The sequence below is a fragment of the Hemitrygon akajei genome, chromosome 25, assembly GCF_048418815.1.
Source record: "Hemitrygon akajei chromosome 25, sHemAka1.3, whole genome shotgun sequence".
NCBI lineage: Eukaryota > Metazoa > Chordata > Chondrichthyes > Myliobatiformes > Dasyatidae > Hemitrygon > Hemitrygon akajei.
Window position 1 is genome coordinate 27,534,182 of NC_133148.1, and position 13,059 is coordinate 27,547,240.

At 51.1% G+C, this 13,059-nt stretch overlaps 1 protein-coding gene across 1 annotated transcript in view; it reads left to right on the forward strand.

Annotated features, from left to right (window-relative positions):
• Positions 1–13,059, forward strand: part of LOC140716472 (immunoglobulin alpha-2 heavy chain-like) — a 34,875-nt gene that overhangs the window by 12,380 nt on the left and 9,436 nt on the right. The window contains exons 4-9 of the mRNA XM_073029232.1: positions 1,574–1,885; positions 2,553–2,870; positions 3,284–3,382; positions 5,566–5,664; positions 8,807–8,944; positions 9,447–9,519. Of these exons, the coding sequence (XP_072885333.1) occupies positions 1,574–1,885; positions 2,553–2,870; positions 3,284–3,382; positions 5,566–5,664; positions 8,807–8,944; positions 9,447–9,519 (1,039 nt within the window). The remainder of the gene's footprint in view (positions 1–1,573; positions 1,886–2,552; positions 2,871–3,283; positions 3,383–5,565; positions 5,665–8,806; positions 8,945–9,446; positions 9,520–13,059) is intronic.

A 13,059-nucleotide genomic window follows, 5' to 3' on the forward strand; every position in this document is an offset into this window, starting at 1 on the left:
GAAACTCCGTGAGCAGCCAGATGTATGTGTCAGTTGTCCGTCATTTTCGACAATGATGATAGGAAACTGTGCGGGAATCATCGCCCTGGGGCAGTTCCACTCTCTCGAGCCCAGGAGCCCTTCCCAGTGGTACGAGTGGTCGTCACGTTTTTATAGGCGATTTTGTAAAAATACAAACACGTGAAAGTTAAACTACAAGAGAAATGACAATTCTACAGCCCAGTCCAACATGCACTTGTACAGTGAGATCCCCCTGTCCCTCGACACTCCCCACCATTCACAGTGTGTGTCCTGCCCTCGTACACCGAGGTCCCTCTGTCCCTCGACACTCCCCATCATTCAGTGTGTCTGTTTTACCCTCATACACCGAGGTCCCCCTGTCCCTCGACACTCTCCACCATTCACACAGTATGATATACCCTTGTACACCAAGGTCCCCTTGTCCCTCGACACTCCCCACCATTCACAGTGTGTGCAACACACACAAAATGCTGGTGGGACGCAGCAGGCCAGGCAGCATCTATAAGGAGAAGCACTGTCGACGTGTCGGGCCGAGACCCTTCGTCAGGACTAACTGAAAGAAAAGATAGTAAGAGATTTGAAAGTGGGGGGGGAATGCGAAATGATAGGAGAAGACAGGAGGGGGTGGGATGAAGCTAAGAGCTGGAAAGGAAATTGGGAAAAGGGATACAGAGCTGGAGAAGGGAAAGGGGTTAGACTATGAAGAGAGATTGAGTTGCCTGGGACTGTACTCGCTGGAATTCAGAAGAATGAGAGGAGATCTTATAGAAACATTTAAAATTACGAAAGGGAAGGATAAGACACAGGCAGGAAAGTTGTTTCCACTGGTAGGCGAGACTGGAACTAGGGGACATTGCCTCAAGATTCGGGGGGAGTAGATTTAAGATGGAGATCAGGAGGAACTGCTTTTCCCAGAGAGTGGTGAATCTCTGCCCAATGAAGCAATGGAGGCTGCCTTAGTTAACATACTTAAGGTTGGATAGATCTTTGCATAGTAGGGGTTGAGGGTTATGGGGAAAAGGCGGGTAGGTGGAGATGAGTCCATGGTCAGATCTAACTTTGTCCTATGAAATCATCATTGTAAATGATGCATTTTGTTATGTTTGTACTGACGGAAATAAATTAATTTCATTCATTCATTAGATCAGCCATGATCTTATTGAATGGTGGGGCAGGCTCGATGGGCCAGATGCCTACTCCTGTTCCTATTTCTTACGTTCTTAAACTCCTTCCGGCATTTCCGTGCCCATATCATTAACTGGTCTACATTGACCACACCACCACCGATCTCTGTGCCGTCTGTGAACTTACCGACTCACCTATCCGCGTTTTAACCCAGGACCTCTATGTAAATGGCAAACAGCAGCGGTCCCACTACAGGTCCCGGCAGAACCACTGCTAGTTACATCTCTCCGGCTACACCACTGTCTTCTGTGGGCAGGCCAATTCTGAGTCCAAACAGCCAGCTCACCATGGATCCCACGCACCTTAATCTAGTGGATGAGTTTCCCACACAGAGCCTCCTGTGACCTCCCTCTCTCTGTCCCTCCAGTTCGGCCTCCCAGTGTGCAGCTGCTGGCCCCGTTCCTGGACGGGGCAGTCTGGTCAGCGAGGGCTACGCTCATCTGCAAGGCGGTGGGGTTTTACCCCGAGAAGATCTCCTTCCGGTGGACGGTGGACAGAATGTCCCACTCCCTGCCCACGGAGCAGGACGAGCCGGTCAGGAGCAGCGGCAGCACCTACAACGCTACCAGTCGGATACACATCCCGTTCCTGGAGTGGGACCGGATCAGGAGCGTCAACTGCTTGGTCACACACATCTCCAAAGCCACACCCTTCGTCCAGGAGTTCCGGAGAAGAGCCGGTAAGACTGAGGCCTCCTCAGAGGACGGGGCGACCTAAACCACCCCATCCCGTCAGCGAACTCCAACTCTGTCCGAGTAACCCCCTTCCGATCCTATACCTCTGTGATTCCATTCCTCCCTGCCTCACTGAAACCCCTCACTCACCTCTGTGAACCTATCCCACTCCTACACTCCTCCCTGTCTTGGCAAACCCCTTGATCCCCTGGGCCCTACTCCGTCTCCATGACACCATTACTCTCCGACCTGTATATGTGACTCCTTCCCTCCTATCTTCGTGACCACTCACCTCTCCGTCTCCTTCCTGACAATAACCCAGTTAAGCTGGCTCCATTCCTCATTGCACCCCCTCTATGTTACCGTGACAACACCCAGCCCCATGTCTCCTTCAACAAACGCCCGTCCCTTTTCTGTGATCTCCTCCCTCCCATCTCCTCATGTCGGTGACCCCCTCCCTACTCTACCCCTCTCCCTGTCTCTGTGATCCCCTCCCTCCCATCTCCCATCTCCTCGTGTCTGTGACCCCCCCCCTACTCTGCCCCTTTCCCTGTCTCTGAGACTCCTCCCTCCCCACCGTGACGCTCTGCAGTTTCTGATCCCCGGCCGAATTCCCCCTCCCGCAGGGAACGACAGACACGGTTTGTTGTGTGACCACATCCTCTCTCTCAGTTCCAGCCCCACAGCCGCCGATCACATTCTTGCTACGGCCCCCCGATACCCCCACCGGGGACGGAGCCAGCGTCACGCTCACCTGTGGAGCCACTGGATTCTACCCGGCATCTGTCTCCTTCGGCTGGGAGGTGGATGGGAGGCCGGTGGGCTCAGGGGTCTGGAACACGGAGCCGGTGAGAACCCCCAACGGCACCTACCATGCCATCAGCACTCTGACCACCCCTCGATTCCTCTGGAGCTCAGGGGCTCGCTACACGTGTCTGATCACCCACCAGGAGCTGGATCAGCCCATCAGAAAGAACATCAGCCTCTATGGTGAGTGGGCTGAGGTGGGGGGGGGGGGGGGGGGAGTCCCATATCTGCAGCTCACAGTCATCTCCAATTCCCTGAGTCAGACCCACACCGGGAGCACCGTGCACAGTTCCCGTCTCCCTATCCCTGGGTCAGACCCACACCGGCAGCACCGTGCACAGTTCCCGTCTCCCTATCCCTGGGTCAGACCCACACCGGCAGCACCGTGCACAGTTCCCGTCTCCCTATCCCTGGGTCAGACCCACACCGGGAGCACCGTGCACAGTTCCCGTCTCCATATCCCTGGGTCAGACCCACACCGGGAGCACCGTACACAGTTCCCATCTCCATATCCCTGGGTCAGACCCACACCAGATCAATGAGGGAACTCACAGCACAACCAGTCCTTAACATTTGGATGAATATTCCTGTTCCAGATTGTGATCCAGTCACGTGTGTCCCCTCTCCAACGTCGGACCAATCCATAACAACACTGTCAACAACAGTATCCATGGAGACGGACTGGACAACAGCCGGTAGGTGCCTCTAACTTCCCACTAATTTTTGATCTATTATATGCTCTCTCTTTGGCTTTTATGTTGGCTTTGACTTTGCTTGTTTGCCACGGTTTTGTCATCTTTCCTTTAGAATAATTCTTCCTCTTTGGGATGTCTATATCTTCTGCTTTCTGAAATGTTTCCAGAAATTCCCGTCATCGCTGCTCTGCCGTCATCCTTGCCGGTGTTCTTTTCCAGTCAATTCTGGCCAGCTCCTCTCTCATGCCTCTGTAATTCCCTTTACTCCACCGTAATACTGAAACATCTGACTTTAGCCTCAAATTTCAGGGTGAATTCGATCGTATTATGATCACTGACCCCTAAAGGTTCTTTTACCTTAAGCTCTCTAACCAATTCCGGTTCATTACACAACAGCCAACCCAGAATAGCTGTTCCCCCACTGAGCTGAACCATGAGCTGCTCTAAAAAGCCATCTCGTAGGCACTCTAGAAACTCCCCCTCCTGGAATCCCGCACCAGCCTGATTTTCCCAAACTACCAGCATCTTGAAATCCTTCATGAATATTGTAACATGCATTTTCTATCTCCCAATGTAATTTGCAGGCCACATCCTTAATACTGTCTGGGGATGTATACAACTCCCATCCGGGTCTTTTTACCCTTGTATATCCTTAGCTCTATCCACAAAGGTTCAATACCTTCCGACCCGGTGTTACCTCTTTCTAATGATTTTATTTCATTTTTTTACCAATAAAGGCCCCTCTGCCTTCCTGCATGTCCTTTCGAAGCAATTCACTGTGCACAGTTTCTGTCTCTGTATCCCTGGGTCAGACCCACACCGGGAGCACCGTGCACAGTTCCCGTCTCTGTATCCCTGGGTCAGACCCACACCGGGAGCACCGTGTACAGTTCCAGTCTCCGTATCCCTGGGTCAAACCCACACCGGGAGCACCGTGCACAGTTCCAGTCTCCGTATCCCTGGGTCAGACCCACACCGGGAGCACTGTGCACAGTTCCCGTCTCTGTATCCCTGGGTCAGACCCACACCAGGAGCACCGTGAACAGTTCCCGTCTCTGCATCCCTGGGTCAGACCAACACCGGGAGCACCGTGCACAGTTCCCATCTCCATAACCCTGGGTCAAACCCACACTGGGAGCACCGTGCACAGTTACCGTCTCTGTATCCCTGGGTCAGACCCACACCGGGAGCACCGTGCACAGTTCCCGTCTCCATATCCCTGGGTCAGTCAAACACTGGGAGTTCCGTGCACAGTTCCCGTCTCCCTGTCCCTGGGTCAGACCCACACCGGGAGCACCAGGCACAGTTCCCGTCTCTGTATCCTTGGGTCAGACCCACACCGGGAGCACCGTGCACAGTTCCCGTCTCCGTACCCCAGGGTCATACCCACACCGGGAGCACCGTGCACAGTTCCCGTCCCCTATCCCTGGGTCAGACCCACACCGGGAGCACCGTGCACAGTTCCCGTCTCCGTACCTCTGGGTCAGACCCACACTGGGAGCACCGTGCACAGTTCCCGTCTCCGTACCTCTGGGTCAGACCAACACCGGGAGCACCGTGCACAGTTCCCGTCTCCGTACCTCTGGGTCAGACCCACACTGGGAGCACTGTGCACAGTTCCCGTCTCCGTACCTCTGGGTCAGACCCACACCGGGAGCACCGTGCACAGTTCTCATCTCCCTATCCCTGGGTCAGGCCCACACCGGGAGCATCTTGCACAGTTCCCGTCTCCCTATCCCTGGGTCAGACCCACACCGGGAGCACCGTGCACAGTTCCCGTCTCCCTATCCCTGGGTCAGACCCACACCGGAGCACCGTGGACAGTTCCCGTCTCCCTATCCCTGGCTCAGACCCACACTGTTAACTCTGTGAACAGTTCCCATCTCCGTATCCCTGGGTCAGTCAAACACTGGGAGTCCCGTGCACAGTTCCCATCTCCGTATCCCTGGGTCAGACCCACTCCGGGAACACTGTGCACAGTTCCCGTCTCCCTATCCCTGGGTCAGACCCACAGCAGGAGCACCGTGCACAGTTCCCGTCTCTGTATCCCTGGGTCAGACCCACACCGGGAGCACCGTACACAGTTCCCATCTCCATATCCCTGGGTCAGACCCACACCAGATCAATGAGGGAACTCACAGCACAACCAGTCCTTAACATTTGGATGAATATTCCTGTTCCAGATTGTGATCCAGTCACGTGTGTCCCCTCTCCAACGTCGGACCAATCCATAACAACACTGTCAACAACAGTATCCATGGAGACGGACTGGACAACAGCCGGTAGGTGCCTCTAACTTCCCACTAATTTTTGATCTATTATATGCTCTCTCTTTGGCTTTTATGTTGGCTTTGACTTTGCTTGTTTGCCACGGTTTTGTCATCTTTCCTTTAGAATAATTCTTCCTCTTTGGGATGTCTATATCTTCTGCTTTCTGAAATGTTTCCAGAAATTCCCGTCATCGCTGCTCTGCCGTCATCCCTGCCGGTGTTCTTTTCCAGTCAATTCTGGCCAGCTCCTCTCTCATGCCTCTGTAATTCCCTTTACTCCACCGTAATACTGAAACATCTGACTTTAGCCTCAAATTTCAGGGTGAATTTGATCGTATTATGATCACTGACCCCTAAAGGTTCTTTTACCTTAAGCTCTCTAACCAATTCCGGTTCATTACACAACAGCCAACCCAGAATAGCTGTTCCCCCACTGAGCTGAACCATGAGCTGCTCTAAAAAGCCATCTCGTAGGCACTCTAGAAACTCCCCCTCCTGGAATCCCGCACCAGCCTGATTTTCCCAAACTACCAGCATCTTGAAATCCTTCATGAATATTGTAACATGCATTTTCTATCTCCCAATGTAATTTGCAGGCCACATCCTTAATACTGTCTGGGGATGTATACAACTCCCATCCGGGTCTTTTTACCCTTGTATATCCTTAGCTCTATCCACAAAGGTTCAATACCTTCCGACCCGGTGTTACCTCTTTCTAATGATTTTATTTCATTTTTTACCAATAAAGGCCCCTCTGCCTTCCTGCCTGTCCTTTCGAAGCAATTCACCGTGCACAGTTTCTGTCTCTGTGTCCTTGGGTCAGATCACATCAGGAGCACCGTGCACAGTTCCCATCGTCATATCCCTGGGTCAGACCCACACCGGGAGCACCATGCACAGTTCCCGTCTCTGTTTCCCTGGGTCAGACCCACACCGGGAGCACCGTGCACAGTTCCCGTCTCTGTATCCCTGGGTCAGACCCACACCGGGAGCACCGTGTACAGTTCCTGTCTCCGTATCCCTGGGTCAAACCCACACCGGGAGCACCGTGCACAGTTCCAGTCTCCGTATCCCTGGGTCAGACCCACACCGGGAGCACAGTGCACAGTTCCCATCTCTGTATCCCTGGGTCAGACCCACACCGGGAGCACCGTGCACAGTTCCCGTCTCTGTATCCCTGGGTCAAACCCACACCGGGAGCACCGTGCACAGTTACCAGCTCTGTATCCCTGGCTCAGACCCACACTGGGAGCACCGTGCACAGTTACCATCTTTGTATCCCTGGGTCAGACCCACACCGGGAGCACCGTGTACAGTTCCAGTCTCCGTATCCCTGGGTCAAACCCACACCGGGAGCACTGTGCACAGTTCCAGTCTCCGTATCCCTGGGTCAGACCTACACCGGGAGCACCGTGTACAGTTCCAGTCTCCGTATCCCTGGGTCAGACCCACACCGGGAGCACCGTGTACAGTTCCAGTCTCCGTATCCCTGGGTCAAACCCACACCGGGAGCACCATGCACAGTTCCCATCGTCATATCCCTGGGTCAGACCCACACCGGGAGCACCGTGCACAGTTCCCGTCTCTGTATCCCTGGGTCAAACCCACACCGGGAGCACCGTGCACAGTTACCAGCTCTGTATCCCTGGATCAGACCCACACCGGGAGCACCGTGCACAGTTACCATCTTTGTATCCCTGGGTCAGACCCACACCGGGAGCACCGTGTACAGTTCCAGTCTCCGTATCCCTGGGTCAAACCCACAGCGGGTGCACCGTGTACAGTTCCAGTCTCCGTATCCCTGGGTCAAACCCACACTGGGAGCACTGTGCACAGTTCCAGTCTCCGTATCCCTGGGTCAGACCCACACCGGGAGCACCGTGTACAGTTCCAGTCTCCGTATCCCTGGGTCAGACCCACACCGGGAGCACCGTGTACAGTTCCAGTCTCCGTATCCCTGGGTCAAACCCACACCGGGAGCACTGTGCACAGTTCCCGTGTCTGTATCCCTGGGTCAGACCCACACCGGGAGCACCGTGCACAGTTCCCATCTCTGCATCCCTGGGTCAGACCCACACCGGGAGCACCGTGCACAGTTCCCATCTCTGTATCTCTGGGTCAGACCCACACCGGGAGCACCGTACACAGTTACCGGCTCTGTATCCCTGGGTCAGACCCACACCAGGAGCACCGTGCACAGTTCCCGTCTCTGTATCCCTGGGTCAGACCCACACCGGGAGCACCGTGCACAGTTCCCATCTCTGTATCCCTGGGTCAGACCCACACCAGGAGCGCCGTGCATGGTTAATTACTGATAAAAACACAAAATGCTGGCAGAACTTGTCGTGGTTTTTCGTGCTTTTCAAATGACCAGGAGATGCAGAAGATTCTTCAAGAAGGGTTAAACTTTAATTTGCAAATCAAAGCTGAGACAGCCATTGAGCTAGTCGCTGACTGCCTCTGGATTCTGGGACACAGCAGCTTTTTAAAGCAATCTCCTGGTTTACCTGCATTAACATATCCAAGCGGTCTTACAGGTGCATATCACACGTACATCCGCCACTATTGTTTTTACCTATTGACTTATTCATGTTCTAGTCTACAGCTCTTAGCTACCTTTTATTAACACATTGTCTCCTACATAGCTTTAGTTACACAGCAAGTTCAAAGCAAAACATCTCTTAGCTACCTTTTATTAACACATATTGTCGTCTACATTCAATTGGATACATGCAGAGCCCATAGCAAACTTCAGAGCTGGCTACCTCTGATTAGCATATATTAACACATCATTGTCTTTCACACAGTTTTGGTTACACAGCAAATAATACAAGTTTAGCACATAGCCAACTTCAAAGCTGGCGACCTCTCCCAGCCACCTCTCCCTAGCATATACCAACACACCATTGTCTCTAGCATTCCACATAGTTTTTAGCATTAAGTTTTATACTCCATAATAGCATTAAGTTTTATACTCCATAATAGCATTAAGTTTTATACTCCATAATATTTTATACTCCAATAAACTCAGCAGGCCAGACAGCATCTATGGGAGGAGGTAGTGACGACGTTTCGGGCCAAAGGGTTTCTATTTATTTCCCGCATCTGCAGATTCACTCCATGGTTAATTACTGACCTGCTTTCTGTCTCGTAGATCGCTGCCAACCGACCTGGTGTCCCAGGGAGATCAGCTGGCTGTGGGTAGCAGCTGCCGTGGCCGCGCTGGTGGTCTACACTGGTATCGTGCTGTGCATTTTCCATGGCATCTGGACCTGTTGGCAGAGGAGGAAAGGTTTGTCTGCCTCTGTGATGGCCCCCTTGGGGGTAGTGCTAGTTGGCAAGACGATTGTGGCAGTTGTCCGGGCCGGGATGAGGGTGGCTTCTCACATAAAATCATTTGTAGATACGGTTTATGGGGCTCAGACGCTAGGCACAGACTTAGGTGATGCTCAGACTGCAAGTGCAGACACAGACGGGAGGTAGACGGCAGCTACAGACGCAGGTGAAGCCCGACAGCAGGCGCAGACGGAGACAAAGGGTTCCGGCGGCAGACGGAGACTGGAGGATGTCTCAGACAGCAGTCGCAGACGTGGAATTGACACAACAGTGAAGATGCAGACACAAGCATATGGTGGGGGGGGGGATCAGAAGACAGGCCGAGATGGGGGACAGGGGTCGCGGGTGAGGGAGGGACGAGAAGGTCTCAGCTCCGGACCGCTGACGGTTGTTTGGGTCCGGCTCCGGGAACACCCACTGAAATGACGGATGATTATCTTCCCCCCCTCCCTCCACAGGATCCATTCCAGAATCTCTCTGGGTAAACCTGGACATCCCAATGGAGAAGATCCCAGAAGACGTTGGGAAAGGGTAGGTTGGGGGGGGGGGGGCGGCAGGAAGTCTAGTACACCACCCTGGGGACGTGTTCAGTGTGTGTGACGCCGGCCAATTTCCACCTATCACCCTCCTTGCTTATCCTTTAAATTGCCACCCTCCTCCCACCTTAAACATGCCCTTTTGTTTATGATACCGGCCCTCACCCCGAGAAAAAGATACTGGCTGTCTCTCTGTCAGGTCACCCCACAGCCTCCACCACTCTGGAGAAAGAGCTACCAGCCCATCCAGTCTCTTCCCATAGTTAAAACCTTGGCGATAACTCAACGATTCCCCTCTGCCCTCCCTCCAGCATAATCCTGCCCCTCCCGTAGCCAGGCAAACAGAACTGTGCATAAGACCATAAGGAGCAGAATTGGACCATTCAGCCCATCGAGTCTGCTGTCGTTCCATCAACCCTCTTAACCCCATTCAGCTGCCTTCTCCCCATAACCTCTGATGCCCTGGCTAATAAAGAACCTACGAGGGGTGATTGATAAGTTTGTGGCCTAAGGAAGAAGGAGTCAATTTTAGAAAATCTAGCACATTTAATTTTCAACATAGTCCCCTCCTACACTTACACACTTAGTCCAGCAGTGGTGGAGCATACGGATCTTGGACCTCCAGAAAGTGTCCTGAGCAGGGGTGATTGATAAGTTTGTGGCCTAAGGTAGGAGATGAGTTATTAACTTCAAACTTTCTGCATCTTCCCTCAAAGAGTTGAACTGCACGTGCATGTAACGAGAGTCCAAGACACCTGGAGGTCCAAGACACTCTCGTTACTTGCATGTGCAGTTCAACTCTTTGAGTAATAATGCAGAAAGTTTGATGTTAATAACTCATCTCCTTCTACTGTGAACGACTTCTGGAGGTCCAAGACGCCGACCTCTACAAAGAAGGGATCCGTATGCTCCACGACCGCTGGACTGTGTGTGTAAATGTAGTTAAAATAAATGTGCTAGGTTTTCTAAAATTGACGCCTTAGGCCACGAACTTGTCAATCACCCCTCGTATGTAGGTGTTATATTTAAACACTTGCAGTATACAGAATAAGGTAGATGAACTCACAGACAGGGAATGGCAGGTATGATGTTGTGGGCGTCAGAGTCATGGCTGAAAGAAGATTATAGCTGGGAGATTAACATCCAAGGCTTCACATTGTATTGAAAGGACAGGCAGGTGGGCAGAGGGGGTGGGGTGGCTGTTGGTTAAAAAAAATGAAATCAAAGTCATAGAAAGAGGTGACATGTGATCAGAAGATGTAGAATCCTTGTGGACAGAGTTAAGAAACTGCAAGGGTAAAAAGACCCTGACGGGAGTCACATTCAGACCTCCGAACAGTAGCAAAGGTGTGGGCTACAAGTTGCGTCAGGAGATAGAAAATGCATGTTAAAAGAGCAATGTGACAATAGTCATGGGGGATTTCAATAGATTGGGAATATCAAGTTGGTGTTGGATCCCAAGAGGGTGAATTTGTAGAATGCCTACGAGATGGCTTTTTAAAGCAGCATATTGTTGAACCCACTAGGGTATTAGATATTCTGGATTGGGTGTTGTGCAATGAACCAGAATCGATTAGAGAGCATTAAGGTAAAGGAATCCTTAGGGGAAAGTGAGCATAGTATTATCAAATTCACCCAGCAGTTTGAGGGGGAGAAGCAAGAGTCAGATGTATCAGTATTACAGTGGGGTAAGGGGAATTACAGAAGCTTGAGAGAGGAGCTGGCCAGAATTGATTGGAAAAGAACACTGGTCTGGGAACAATTCAGAAGGTGCAGTATAGATACGTTCCAAAGAAAAGTTTTCTGAAGGCAGGATGACCAACCATGGCTGACAAGAGAAGTCAAAATCAACATAAGAGAGCCAAAGAGAGGGCAGATAATGGAGCAAAAATTAGTGGGAAGTTAGATCATTGGTAAGGTTTTAAAAACCAGCAGAAGACAACTAAAAAGACAAAGAAGGTAAAGATGGAATGTGAAGGTAAGCTAGCCAATTATATTGAAGAGAATGCCAAAAGTTTCTTCAGATTCATAAAGTGTAAAGGAGAAGTGAGGGTGGATATCAGACCACTGGAAAACGATGCAGGAGAGGTTGTAATGGGGGACAAGGAAATGGTGGATGGACTGAATAAGTATTTTGCATCAGTCTTCACTGTGGAAGACACTAGCAGTATGACGGAAGTCTGGGAGTGTCCGGGGGCAGAAGTGAGTGAAGTTGCCATCACTTGTGAGAGGGTGTTTGAGAATCTGAAAAGTCTGAAGGTAGATAAATCACCCGGACCAGATGGTGCACACCCCAGAGTTGTGAGGGAGGTGGCTGAAGACACTGTGGAGGCTTTAAAAATGATCTTTCAAGAATCAATAGATTCTGGCATGGTTCCGGAGGATTGGAAAATTGAAAATGTCACTCCACTCTTCAAGAAGGGAGAGAGGCAGAAGAAAGGAAATTTTAGGCCAGTTAGTCTGACCTCAGTGGTTGGGAAGATGTTGGAGTTGATTATTGAGGATGAGGTCTCAGAGTTCTTGGAGTCACATGATAAAATAGGCCAAAGTCAGCATAGTTTCCTCAAGGGAAAATCTTGCCTGACAAATCTGTTGGAATTCTTTGAAGAAATAGCAAGCAGGATAGACAAAGGAGAATCGGTTGAGGTTCTGCACTTGGATTTTCAGAAGGCCTTAGACAAGGTGCCACACGAGGCTGCTTAACAAGGTACGAGCCCATGGTATTAAAGGAAAGATTCGAGCATGGATAAAGCAGTGGCTGATTGGCAGGAGGCAAAGGGTGGGAATAAAAGGAGCCTTCACTGATTTTCACTGAGCCTTCAGTGAAAAGGAGCTCACTGCCGGTGAGCAGTGGTGTTTCACAGGGGTCAGTGTTGGGACCGATTCTTTTAAAATTATATGTCAAAGATTTGAATGATGGATTTGATGACTTTGCAGCAAAGTTTGCAGACATTTTAAAGATAGGTGGAGGGGCAGGTAGAGTTAAAGGAAGCAGAGAGGCTACAGAAAGACAGATTCGGAGAAGAGGCAGGTAGAGTAAAGTGCTGGGAAGTGTATGGGTCATGCACTTTGGCAGAAGTAATAACAGTGTAAAAAGGTTAACTTGCAGTTTGAGTCTGTGGTGTGGAAGGCAAATGCGATGTTAGATTTGATTAGATTCAACTTTATTGTCATTGTGCCGAGTACAGATACAAAACCAAATGAAATGCAGTTAAATATTTCTTTAAATATACGCAATGACTTAGTCATCTGTGGCAAAGAATTCTGCAGATTCACCCTCCTCCTCTTCTCTGTTCTCGTCCATCTGAGGCAGTCCCCTCTGGTCCTAGACTCCTCCATGATAGGAAGCATCCTCTCCACATCCACTCTATCGAGGCTTTTCAGTACTCGACAGGTTTCAGTGAGATCCTCCGTCATGCTTCTGAGTGGCACAGGCCCAGAGCCGTCAAACGCTCCTCAGACGTTAACCCTTTCGTTCCTGCGAACCTGCTCTGGACCGTCTCCAATGCCACAGCCCATCTTTTCTTCGGTGGGG